Below are 13,581 nucleotides of genomic sequence, written 5' to 3' on the forward strand. Positions count from 1 at the left end.
TGTAAATTTATAGTTTCTTTATTCTTAGATCACAGTACCCATTTATAGCTATTTTGCAATCCTATGAAAATAAAGAAATTTTTAATAAAGGTAAAATAACTAATTTAAGAAAAAAGATACTTATGTTTATCATAACAAGGCTACATTAATGGGATATATAAATTCAGTCAAATTTGACGAAGATGAACTAGTCTTTTCTTTTTCCTATTGAACTGCTGAAAAGTTCAATGTAACAAAAATCTGTTCCATTTCAATCATCTTAAGGAAAAATCAGAAAAAAATATAGTGGAGTCATTTTTTGGAACAGCATGAAACTTTTTCTAAAAGTAAGTGATAGGAATAAAAAAGTTACAATAACAACTCAAAAGAATAGTAAGATTATGTGCATGTTGTTTCTGTTGGAAAAGCTATGAAATAGAGTCTGACTGCACAATGTTGAAATGTAATTTTGACATTTTTTAGTATATATATAATAGTAAGTTTTTTGGTTATATCTCTTTGGTATGTAAAAAGATCAGGAAATGCTACTTTTTTAATTCTATAAGTAAGATTTAAAAAATAAAAATAAATTATTATCAGAATTTGTTTTGGAAATTGCTATCTGAACTTGTTAATTCCTGCATAAACATTTTTCTTAAGCATTATAGAAGTTATTCTATGAGTAAATTAGTTGGAAAAGTTCAAATCCCAACTCTGACAGATACTAGTTGTGTGACCCTGGACATGTCATTTGTGCCCTTATTTCTCTAGTTGGTTCTCTCCAGAGAGTAACTTTGTATATGACACATAAATGTAGAAGAATTTCCTTAACTGTTAGTAAAATCATAGAAATAGTTCTTAGAATTTTCACCTTTCCTATCATTTTCTACTATTAATAGCATTGCTGTTTGAAGCATATGCACATTTGATAGCTTTTGCAACATAGTTCCAAGTTGCTTTCCAGAATGGCTAAACCAGTTCAGAGTTCTATCATCTTCTATACAATTACTTACCTGTTTTCCTACAGCCCCTCTAGCATTTTACAATTTTTTAGGCTTTGTAAATCTGATGGGTATCAAGTAGATCTTCAGCTTTATTTTAATTTACACATTCCCAATTATTAGTTTTATATTAGTTTTATAGATTTCTGCCTTTGAAAATTTATTTTTCATTTGTTTTGACCATGTATCAATTGGGAAAATGGGATAGCTAGGTGGTTTAGTGGACTGATCTCAGGACTGGAGGCAGGAAGACCTGACTTCAAACCCAGCCTCATGTACTTACTAGTTAGTTGACCCTGGGTAAATCACAACCCTTTTGTCTTGAGTTTCCTCATCTGAAAAATGAGCTGAGAAGAAAATGGCAAACCTCTCCAATGCAATTGAGAAGAAAACCCCAAATGTCAAATGTCACTGAAGTAAACAAGAAAAACAATTGAGGAACAATTCTTATTCCTATAAATTTGAATCAGTATCCTATATATCTAAGAAATGAGATCTTAATTGGAATCAATCAGTCAATAAATATTTATGAAGCACCTGTTATGTGCTATAGATTGTGCTGGATGATAAAAGACAGTCCTGTTTTCCAGGAACTCAAAATCTAATAGAGGAGGAGAATACTTAAAAAAAGTTATGAGTTAGAAATAAGAGAGTGAAAGGTGTGTGTGTGTGTGTGTGTATGTGTGTGTGTGTGTGTATGTGTGTGTGTTGAGGGTGAATGGAATGAGACCTTCCCTGAGTCACATGTAATATCTGGATTTTATAAAGTAAGTTAATGGATTCCTCATTACAACTGAGAAGAAAAAAGAAAGAGTGATATTCAGTCTTAGAAGTTCATTATTGGGCATAGGGCTTCACAAGATTGGATTTCATGGGTTCTTAATCTTGAGAAAGGAGATGGTTAGTCAGTTGGGTTGACTACTACTAACAATATGCAGAGCAAAGGGGTACTTGCCCCTCAGAGAACTGGAACAAGTCAAATGCTGGGCAATTTACTGGTTGACAGTCATGAAGAAAGGTACAAGTATGCAGCAGTTCAAAGCAAGTTTGTTACCAGTATGGTAGCAGAATTTTATAAGAGCACACATTGCTTGTTATCGTAGTCCAATAGGGTAGAGACATCTTTTCAGACTTGATGGGTGCTCAAGGCTATGTCAGGTATACCTTGATGACTGACTCAACAAGTGCATTTTCAAATGGAAATGAAGGATGTTGTATTAAGAGAAGCTAAGTTCCGCTATATCTTTGTTATATAACCTTGCTGTGAATAGGACAAAAAAAATCTTCTTTTAAATATTCAGAGTCTTGACAGTATTTCATTTCATTTCAACACCAACACTGAAAAAACAGGTTGCTGTGCCTACAATTGCTTCATTTCCTCCCTAGATTGACCTTGAACTTAGAGAGACTATTGGGCTTTGAGTTATGCCTACACTAAATGCCAAAGAAATTTCACCTTTATTCAATAGTGATGCTGTGCAGCTGAAAGTTTGTTGAGGAAATAGGTCAATGTTTTGGGAGGTATTAAAGTTATGAAGGTAATATAATATCTCAGGTGAATAAGGGTAGTGATATCTTCACCTAGAGTGGTAGTAACAGCAATGAGGAGAGGAAGGAGACAAGACATTACAAAAATAAATGAAACGTAACTTGTTGACTGATCTGATATGGGATTAAAAGCTGTAAGGAAGAGTAGAAATCTATGTTGGGCTATTGAAGAAAAGTAATTATGTCCATCAGCACAATTCTCAGCCTTGAATGACCTGACTTCCTGGGGGTAGGAAAAAACCTAATTCATCAAAATTCTAATTCTAAGACAAAAATAATTCAGATAATGAATATACATTAAATGCATTTTAGTTTAACTTTTTTGAAAATAAAAGTGAAGAAAACAATGACTAAGGTATAACTTACAGCTAAAAATGTTAATTTCCAAACCTAAAAAAAGCATCATTCCAACAGGGTTTAAGAGATATTCTTATATGCTTCAGTTCCATCTTTCATTATCATTTTTATTTACTCTTTCCTGTAGCAGTTTGGGAGGGAAAGAAGAAATCCATCCATATTATAATACATCAATGTTGAGAAGAGTCTTTCCCTCTCCCCCCAAAATAGCTAATGGATAGAAGAAAGTATTTAAATTGCTTATTTTACTAAGTCATTTACCTGAGGAGGGAGAAATTGATGGACTACAACATCTAGTAACCAGTAAGAAGTCAAAGTCCTTTTGTGATAGTTTCTTGTACATAAATTTTATAAGAAAACTTCACAAGTGGGCTAAGGTTACGGCTGTTCAGGAAATTGCAGGTAGGAAAAATTATGCTTCCATTTTGGACATTACTGATAGCAGATGTGCCAGCTGAACATTAACTCATGGACACAAAGACAAATAGATAAGTCCTTGTCCATTACTACTGTTGGTTTTTTCAGTATATAGAAACAGATCAATGTTTTTCACGTTTGTATTAATAAGGAATTTGCTATATCTTATTATGAGTTGTAACAGCATTGTCCCTTCATATTTCAATTTTATTATCTTGTGGTTGAAGTGATATACTGGGGGCATAATTCCTAAATCATAAGCTTAGAATATAGGCTCCTTTTGTCTCACATAAAATTTTATGTACAGTATTTGCAAACTCATTCATCCAGGCTCTATTTATCTAGTTTTGTAATGAAGTGTAGATTATACTTAGGGTCCTTTCCATGTCCCCAATTAGGGAAAGTGCTTATTACTTAGGAATAACATGTATGTCATATGGTGTATGTCATATGGTGAGATGCTTCTGAAACTACCAAGACTTTTTAAGGCAAGAGTTTTGAGTCATTTCTTCACATTATGCAGATATCAGTCTTTATAGTGAAATCATGCCTGATCCCACTTTAACTAGCTAGATCATAGCAATAAGAGTTACTATTTTTATGGTACTGCAGAGTTTACAACATGACTCCCTACCCCGCTGTAACCCTGTGAGGCAGAAGAAATGAGATAGAGAGGGAAGAAGAATATTAAATGATTACTTAAAATAAAATATGCTAAGCACTTTTATTTCAGCTTGTTCTCTCTATTTGCCTTTAGGATAAGGTTGTAAGATAGCTATTATTAGTTTCATTTTATAATAAGGGTAACTGAGGCAGACAACAATTAAGACTTTCCCAAGATTATAAAGCTAGTAAGTATCAGAGGCTGATTTTGACCTCACTTCTTTCTGATTTCAGGTTTGATCCTCTTATTCATGACTCAGCTAGTTACCTCAAAAACAGGAAGTTGCCTACAAATACCTATATAGTCTTAATAAAGGAATATTTAATATAGGTTTAAAGTATATCATATACAGGAAACTAAATGATAAAAATATATTATCTATAACAAGTCAGATCTGTGTACATCCCCCTTCCCCCAGAGATGTTAAGACTAAAGACCCTATTCTTGTTATCGGCTTTTCCTTTCTGAAGAGGACCAATGACATCATGGGTGATGTCTAGACTTGTCTGTGAAATGGATTTAAGTGAGGCAGGGCAAAAATTTGTCATCCTCATTTTCTCTTCCTGAGTCATCAAAGTCAGGACAAAAGTTAAAAGTCTTCACATGCTTGGGATAAACACTTTCCTAATTCACTGACAGTTTTGAGGCTTTTCCATAACCCTCATCCTGATTTAGCTGTATGCTAAGGTAGTTTTATTGAGGTGTGACTGCTGCATGTTAGAGCTTTTTGGAGAGTTGAGTGAAAGACAGAAAGGAGAGCAGTCCTGAATATGTCTTGGCAAGCCTTCACGCCAGATGCGCTAGTCTTTCCTGAATACATATATACTCCTGCTTTTCTAAACTGTGCATCTAGCAATATGTTCTGAATATTGTAAGTGCCTTTTTGTCAGGACAGTATCTAGGTATTAATGCTGGGAAGGGAATAAAATGGAATCTGTGTAGATGATATTCCAAGAATCCCTCAACTGATAGTCCTCCCTGAATGTAGTTATTCAAAAACCTTATTAATCACTGTAGGAATAGGTTTTTTATTCTATTAAATTGTGGAATTATAAAGTTAAGAGGGATGTAACTATAAGAGTTTCTAATCATCAGGAACTTGTGAGAATTTTTTATCAACACTCATGATGGTGCTGGTTAAGTTTTAACCAGTTTTTTGATTATTAAGTTCCATGAAAATTAAAAAAAAATGTATGATGCACTTTTGAGTTTATTCCTCATTTTCATTTTCTCCATCATTTTCCTTAGCCTAGACAATCTGCAAAACAATAACTCAAGCCCTTATTTGTAGCTCTAGCAGATTTTAAAAGTTTAAATGCTCATATTGAAAATTAACAATGAACTTTCTCTACCAAACAGGTACAAGCTCTAACACACTCCTACAACATATCAAACGTTTCTGAAAAAAAGATCTTTAAATCATAGCATCTTAAAGTCTATAAGACTATTTTGTTTTTTTCTTTTTTGTTTTAAATCTTCTTGCATTGCTTTTCCTACTTCAAGTTTTCTAATCTTCAGCTCCCTTTCCTTCTCCCAAAACCCATTTTATTGTTCCTTCACATTACTCCTGTGTTCCCATTTCCCAGTCAGATCTGTAGCACTTATTTTCTGGAAACTCTGATTTGTATTAATGGTCCATTTTTATAAAAAGAAGCAATGACCAAGGTCAGAGTGCTAAGAACAGGATTAGAACCTGGTTTCCTTATTTTAGATGATTATTTTTTCTATAATTACCTTCTACAACAACAAAATAAAGAAATGAAAGTCCCATAATTAATTATAGTCTGAGAGAAATTTTCTCAACAGAGAAAAAAATTATGATTAGTGGAGATAAGACAATTAATAGGAAGAATATAATCAAGAAGAAAGTAGAGTTTTAAAGAAAATAAATGTTAAGAAAGATCAATGGAAAGGAATAAAAGAAGAATGAAAGGAAATGGGTCTGGAGAAGATTGACAGTCAAACAAAGGCAAGAGGAAAAGGGGGTATATGAGAAAAAAAAGGTTCAGAGTAAATTAGATAAAGACTGACAAAGTAAAAAAGGTACCAGTTTGTGTTCAGACAAGGAACATATTTAATATATCTTTTATTTTAATTTTTTTTGGGAAAAACACAATATGTCTTCCACAAATAAACAAATAAACAAACTTTTTAAAAAAAACCCTTTGTCTAAAATCTATAATATGAACTGTTTCACCTATTCAAAATTAATCTCAAAATATATTCAACAGTGGACTCGTTAAAACGGTAACGAAATGTCTTCTATGAGATTTTATAGCCCAGGGCTCCATTTAAAAGTCTAGGTTTCCACTTAAATGTCAAACCAGCTTAAAGAAGATTAATAAAATAACTTGGTGTGATTGATTCTGATGCTTTGCCCAGTTGAGATAGCAAGTAAGGGAAGATATTTTGATGAGCAAGAAGGTCACTCTATTTGGCAGCAGAGTTGAAGAGAAATAAGGCCTTGATCTGGGTTATCAGCCTCTAGTTATACTAGTATATAAGAGAAGAGAAAGCCAAGAGTATGAATGGTTAAAAAAAGTAAAAAAGTTGGAAACAAGGATGTATTTCATTTTTTAAAGCAAGGTGTGAGTTTTCTCATTTCTATAAAATCTGAGATGATCATATCTGAATGATAGAACTGTAACATATCAGAGCTTGCAGTAGTCTTCGAAAAATATTAAGTATAACAAGTGTCTAATCTCAAATGAACAAGAATCAACTTGATAATAAAAATCCACAGTATTAAAATGACCAAATGAAAAACTATATTGTGATCCTCTCCAAAACTAAACACAATGAAAATAATACAAGATGAAATCACTAGGTAAAGAAAACCTCATTTTTAATTGTCTTAATACAGTACTAGGGTATAATGTATATTTCTTAGTTAGGAACTGGCATAAGGGGTTGATATTATACAAATTAAGGAAATTTACAAAATTTTTATATGATTTTACTCATTTTGAAAATGACTTAATTTCTTCTCCTTAGTTTAATTGCTGTTCTGGCATTTTTCAGCTATGTCTGACTCTTCCTGATGTCATTTTTTTTTCTTGAGAGAGAAAAAAGAAGTAGATGACATTTCCTTCTTTAGTTCATTTTACAGAGGAGGAAACTATGTCACACAGGGTTGAGTGGCCCGAGATCACAAAGCTAGTATCTGAGGCTAGATCTGAACTCAGGAAGTCTTTTGGACTCCAGGCCCAGCATTCACTCCAGTAAGTCATCTAGCTGTGTACCTGGTCAAAATACTTTGGAGACAAAATACTTAAGTGTTATTGCTGCTGAATTGAAACTCAGCATTTATGAATAAACTACTATGGTCTAAAGTAATCCATACTTTCAGTCTTAAACAATGCTTTAAAAAGCTGTATTTCTATTTATAATTTTCAAAAACTTCATTTAATTATATTTCACAGGAGAACAGCACTGTTGAAATGATTCAAAGCTGACCTCAAAACTAGAAAGACCTGAGTTCAAGTTTCACCCCTGACAAATGTTGGCTATGTGACCATGGGAAGTCACTAACCTATCGGGTCTATAGACAATTGTCTAATATGTTGTAAGTCTGAACAAATGCCAACCTGCATTTGTTAGAGTTTTCTCATGTCTGAATTCTACATAAAATTAAGTCACAGATTCAGTCACTATCTTTAATTAATATACCAATGTTTTTTAAAATATTTTTTCTTTTCAACCACTATTATGCAAGCATAACATATACACACATAGATAACAGAGAAATCTATATACAGCACTTGATAACTCAAAGCATCTGAAAAATCCAGTTAAAAATCTATTTTCTTATTTTGACTTCAATTAATCATCAATTTGACCCAATTTATATTCTAGCAAGCTATATTCAACTAAGTCTGAAGATAATTTTATGTAAAAAGAGATAGCTAGGTTGTTCATGGATAGAGACACTGGGTCTGAAGTGAGGAAAACATCATTTTGAGTTCAAATTTGGCTTTACTAGCTGTGTGATCTATGAGAAGTCACCAAATCATGTTTGTTTCAGTTTCCTCAACTGTAAAATGAACTGGAGAAGGAAATGCCAAACAATCCATTATGCCTGCCAAGAAAATCCTAAATGTGATCATAAAGAGTTAGACAAAACTGAAAACAACTGAAAAAATATGTTTAAAAAAAGAAAAGTAAAAGAAAACACAGACCTTTTCCTAGATACATTCACATAGCTCAGTAATTGCCCATTTATTTTCATTAAGAATATATCTTGGAAGTTTGGAAATGATAAGGCAGTGCTAGTGGCCACAGCAACCAATGTTCCCTAACCCTGCTGGTCACTTGTCCCTTACCTTTAAAATGTCAAGTGAGGAAAATATTTTTATTTGTCTCTAAGTTAGGATATCAGCTATTTTTCTACTAAATGAACATGAAAATAATACAAGAACATAAAAAAAACAGAAAATTGGAAGGCAAAGGCATAAAATTATTTTCTTATATTTTAAGAAAACTTGAGACACATGTACCACCATCAAAAGGCAAACTTCATATTTTTGCCTACAGTACAAGCCTATTCTGTCTTTGGAACGTATTTTCTTGGTCACTGTTTGCATTACAACAGCTGTCTGGACAGTATAACTTAGAGCATAGATCTGAGAAATCAATTTAAATAATTCAGAGTACTCATATCTCATCTAGGTAACTCATAACATGGAAAGGATGATATTTATCGTTTTCATGATGACTAAATCTAGATGCATTTGGAATTTACTATCTATTTATCACATCCATCCACATCAATATTTAATTGAATGTTAGATTTTCTTTCAATCACCATATGTGCCTAATACGAGGATAAGATAAGCAGTATTTTGACTACAGAGTTGGCCCATTCAACTACCATTCTAAAATGTATATACAATGTGTAATTTTCCATTATTATCAACCAGTTGGCAAAAGAAACGTCATTACCTTTCCCACATATTGAGGTTCCGAGCCCATGTACTCTTCCAGGACAAAAAATTGATTCCAAACCCAGCCACGTTTGACACGCTGGGCAGGTGATTGCCTTCCTGGCATGATGAAAACATTTTCTCTTGACTCTGTGGATAAAGTCTGTTGTGGCTGTGACTGCAGTGGTGTTAGGAGACCTCCATCAAACAGGACCCAGAGAAGCAGGGATAAGCAGTTCCTTGTAAGCATTGGCAAAAGCTTCCCTCCAGCAAAGTAATAAAAACTCCAGTACTTAATGTAGAATTGTAGAATCCAGGTTTGAGGTATCTGTGGCCTCCACCACTTAACTTCTGATTTTATTGAGGAAATGGTAATGCAGGCATTAATCCTTCTGATGATAAGGTTTTTGCTGTGTTAAATTCCATCTAAAGAGACCTATAAAAGAGATTTACATGGCAACATCAAATTATGCAAAATTATATTAAAAAGCTAATCAAAACTCTAATATTTACCTACTTAAATGGTAACTCAAAGGAAAGACATAGTATTACTTAAAAGTTCTTTTTGCTTCAGAGACTTGGTAAATACCATTGTAATGAAAGCTGTCAAAATGAGTGGTTTTGGCGAGACTATTTTTAAATTCAATGATTATAAATCCTATGAAAAGAACAAGTTATCACAGACTATGGTGTTCTAGGAGCAGAAATAGTCTTTTCTTAAAGCATGGAAAAAATAAATTCTAGCATATATGTTAGTCTCTGCAAATTCCCAATTTGTATATGTGTCATATTTTCCTCCACATAGGAATATTCAATTCATAAAGAGATTGTATATTTTCTGATTTTTTAATGAAAAAATACTCATTTATTAATGAAATGTGAAAAGCAAAAGGATAAAACAGGGTACTATAGTTCAATCTTTACCTCTATCTCTGAATCTTCTATCTATTCCCTCTAGTTTTCATTAATCTTTCTCTTTCTTTTGGGCATTAACTACTATCGATCTACTTTTTATCTATTTATTTCAGAATATGAGATTAAGTCAGTATAAGGAGTGTCATGGTAAGATGCTACAAGTAATTCTGATTGGCAAGTGTTCTGCAATTTATATTTTAGAGTAGGAATTTTAATTTCTTTAATTTTTGATAACTATTTCAATTTAATTTTTCTTTGGAATCCTATATATTTTAATTGATTGTATTCATTTAAAAGCACTACTAACAAAAGTGGACAATGACAAAATTTAAAAAAAAAGTTTAAATGCTCTTGGTTTACAAATTTGATTTGGGTTCAGAGAAGTGAAATGACTGGCCCAATATGACATGACCAGTGTGTTTCAAAGACAGCACTTGATCTCAGATCATTCTGACAAAGGAGTTAGGAATTCTCACAGAGATTTTTCTATTGAATATAAAAATTTTTTAACAGAAAACAAATGGTCAGTGTTTCCCCAGAATTTCCCCACTTTTCCATTCATTGTGTAAGCCAGGCTTAATATTAATTTTGCTATGGTAAACCAAGGAGAATATCTGATCAATTATGGTATATAACTACTACTTAATTGGAAGAATGCCATTATCCTGGTTCTTCTACTTCATCTCTGGATATTTCAGGATGTTAACTTTGAAAACAGTCATGCATTGATTAAGAAGATAATACTCAGGAAGTACTATCATGCTCAAAATAATTTAGTAGTTCATTCTTTTGTTTTTGTTTTTGTTTTGTTTTGTTTTTACTATAAGGAAGGCAGAGCAGAACAATCAAATGATACTCTCAATTTTCAACATACTCCTTATCTCCTATTTCTTATTATACAAAATCTTACATATTCTCTGCTTCCTTTTCTATTTCTCAGATCAAAACTTGTTTCAGAAAAAAAGGATGATAAAAACTCAGAGTTATAAGTTGATGATAAGCTAGAAAGCTGAACAAGAGGCTCATCTCTGATATAATATAGAATTCCCATGTCACAGCTGGCCTTCTTCATTGCTTACTTATAATGATAAATATATTACAAGAAATAGAAAAGAGATGTGATTTTTAAAAGATTAACATGCAAGGAAAATAAGGCTCTGAAATACACACTGGCAATTTATTTATGTATCAGAGAACACTTTTGACACAGGAATAAACAGGATAACATATAAATTTGTTAGGGAAATTACTCATTTTGTCTATGCAGTTATTACTAAAATATGAAAATATAAGTGAAAATATAGTTTATTTTATATTGAAAATCTATTTACTGAAACAGAATTCTCACATAATAGATGTAGAAAAATTCAGATCAGGTTAAGTATTTTCATTCACCAGGTAGTGGTTAGAAATAGGAAATTTTAGGTTGGTCATGGAGGAGCATGTCTGAAGTCCATGTAACATAAAGATGTATCCTCTGCTCTGCCAGGCCAAACCAGTGTTTTCATATCCTTAATGGAAACTGAATTATATTTTTCCTTCCATCAGTTTCCAGATTAAAATGTAATTGACATTGACACCCTCCAGATGACCATTTATTGAATTCTTTAATTCCCATTCCTCCTCACCCTCTGACTTTCCTACTCACAACTCTAATCTTTTCAAACAGACACACATAGTAGAAGATAACCACATTGATGAGTAAGGCTGAAGGAAGAAGATAAGCTTCCCTAGAGCCTCTTGACAGGATATTTTCCACTTAGTTAGATGCATAACTAGTTTTTATAGGGAGAGGATAAGGGAGAAAGACAGGAGGAAATATATACATCTACACACATATGTACTTGGAAAGTAGTGTTTCATATCGCTGGAGGTCTTCAAAAATAGTCTAGATGCCAACTTGTAATGAATAATAGCAGGAGTATTCAGGTTGGACTAGATAAGACTCTGAGGCTCTTTATTATCTTTATATTATAACAGTGAATACAGTACAGTACCTGGGGTCAGGTATGATACAGTGAATACAGTACAGTGTCTAGGGTCAGATAGTTGTGAGTTCAAATTCAATTTCATTTCCTAACTCACTGTGTGACTCTGAGCAAGTCAATTAATTTCTATATGCCTCAATTTCTTCAATTGTAAAAAATAGGGATAAATATTACAGTATCCACCTCTCAGGGTTGTTGCGAGGATCAAATAAAACATTTTCAATGTTCTTAGCATAGTGCCCAATACATAATAGTCATTATATCAATATTTATTTCCTCCTTTTCTCATTCTAGCACCTAGAACATATTTGGTACTTAATAAATGTCTCTGGAATGGGACTGAAATGGACTGAAAGAAATCATTCTAAAATCAACTGACTGAACTTTGTGTTCACCTAGTTAGTATTCCCATAACTAGATAATTGGCTTATTCATTCATTCAATTAAAAACCTAGGTCTCCCCTTCTCCCCCCACGCTGGAAGTAAGGGGTCTACTCACAGGTTCTATTTCAAATTGATTAGTATAGAAACTTACTTTATTTATTTCTGACCTGAATAACTTTTTCTTCCTTAGGCTCCCTAGTGGCATCTGCTACTAAGGGTTTACCATAGTAATGCTGAACCTAGTGAGGACATCAGATCAGTGTAGCCTGCTGAACATATACTTACAAATAATGATAAATATGACTTATTAGTACTTATAATGATAAAATCCTGCACTCAGGATATCCATCTATTCCAGCCAGCCTAATTGGTAAGTGAGTAGCTTTCCTTCATGCTTGAAGAGGACCATCTTGCCATATACATGATGACATGACTTATCCAGAATCATTTCACCTTTAGGTTTCATTTGATAGGAAACAGGACTTGTGGTGATGTCTGGATACTATGGGAGATCTTGACTTTATGGATGTAGTTTCCCTCTGATATCAGCGAGGCACCATGGTGCTCCACCAGTGCAGAATATGACACCTTCACAACAACAGAATATAGCTAGCCTGTCTCACAGGGGTCTCATTGTGAACATGGTACATTTACAATTAACTAGGATTGCAGGTATATATTATCATTAATATCATGGCATTAAGTGAGTTTTAAATCTAAAATACATGATTCAAATCCCTAATTATTCAGAAGTAGGAAGTGCTGATGTCATCCCATATAAGAAATGATTTAAGTACTCTCTGATCCTCCTACCATTTGTCACACTATGCTCATGATCATTGAAACATACCAGCGATCAATTTTCCATACCTTTGACAAATGAACCTAATGACAGTTCTGGGATCAGAAATATCCTAGATAGGCATACATATGTGTTTCTGCAGTTCATTTTATATAGTTACTATTTTGACTTTTTTAATGTCTACCTCATGTAGCTATACTATTAACTAAGTATCTGAATTCTAAGAATATCATCAGCCTACATCTTTCTGTCAGGAGATCCCTGAACACATTTTCGATAAGAAACACACACACACACACACACACACACACACACACACACACACACACACAATTTCATCTATGCAATCTGAGCACATATATTTTTTAGAGCTCCCTAGCCAACATCATTGCACCATGATCCTAAAATCCATTCTATGTTAACAGTAAAAATGCAGCCCCTTACTGAAGAGATATTACTGTCAATGCATTATGACTCTCCCGGCAGATCACAGCCTCCGGCCACGGCTGTCAGCCAGGGAGCTTTTAAAGTGTTATATCACAACAAAAATAATGCAAGGAGATTGGAGGACTCTGGCTCTTAAGTGAAAGGCAAACAACTCCCT

General features: G+C 33.2%; 1 protein-coding gene across 1 annotated transcript in view; it reads right to left on the minus strand.

Moving 5' to 3' along the window:
* Window positions 1–13,581, minus strand: part of CDH12 (cadherin 12) — a 597,774-nt gene that overhangs the window by 400,413 nt on the left and 183,780 nt on the right. The window contains exon 2 of the mRNA XM_074199467.1: window positions 8,908–9,324. Coding sequence (XP_074055568.1) covers window positions 8,908–9,138 — 231 coding nt within the window. The 5' untranslated portion in view covers window positions 9,139–9,324. The remainder of the gene's footprint in view (window positions 1–8,907; window positions 9,325–13,581) is intronic.

The sequence above is a fragment of the Macrotis lagotis genome, chromosome X, assembly GCF_037893015.1.
Source record: "Macrotis lagotis isolate mMagLag1 chromosome X, bilby.v1.9.chrom.fasta, whole genome shotgun sequence".
Classification (NCBI taxonomy): domain Eukaryota; kingdom Metazoa; phylum Chordata; class Mammalia; order Peramelemorphia; family Peramelidae; genus Macrotis; species Macrotis lagotis.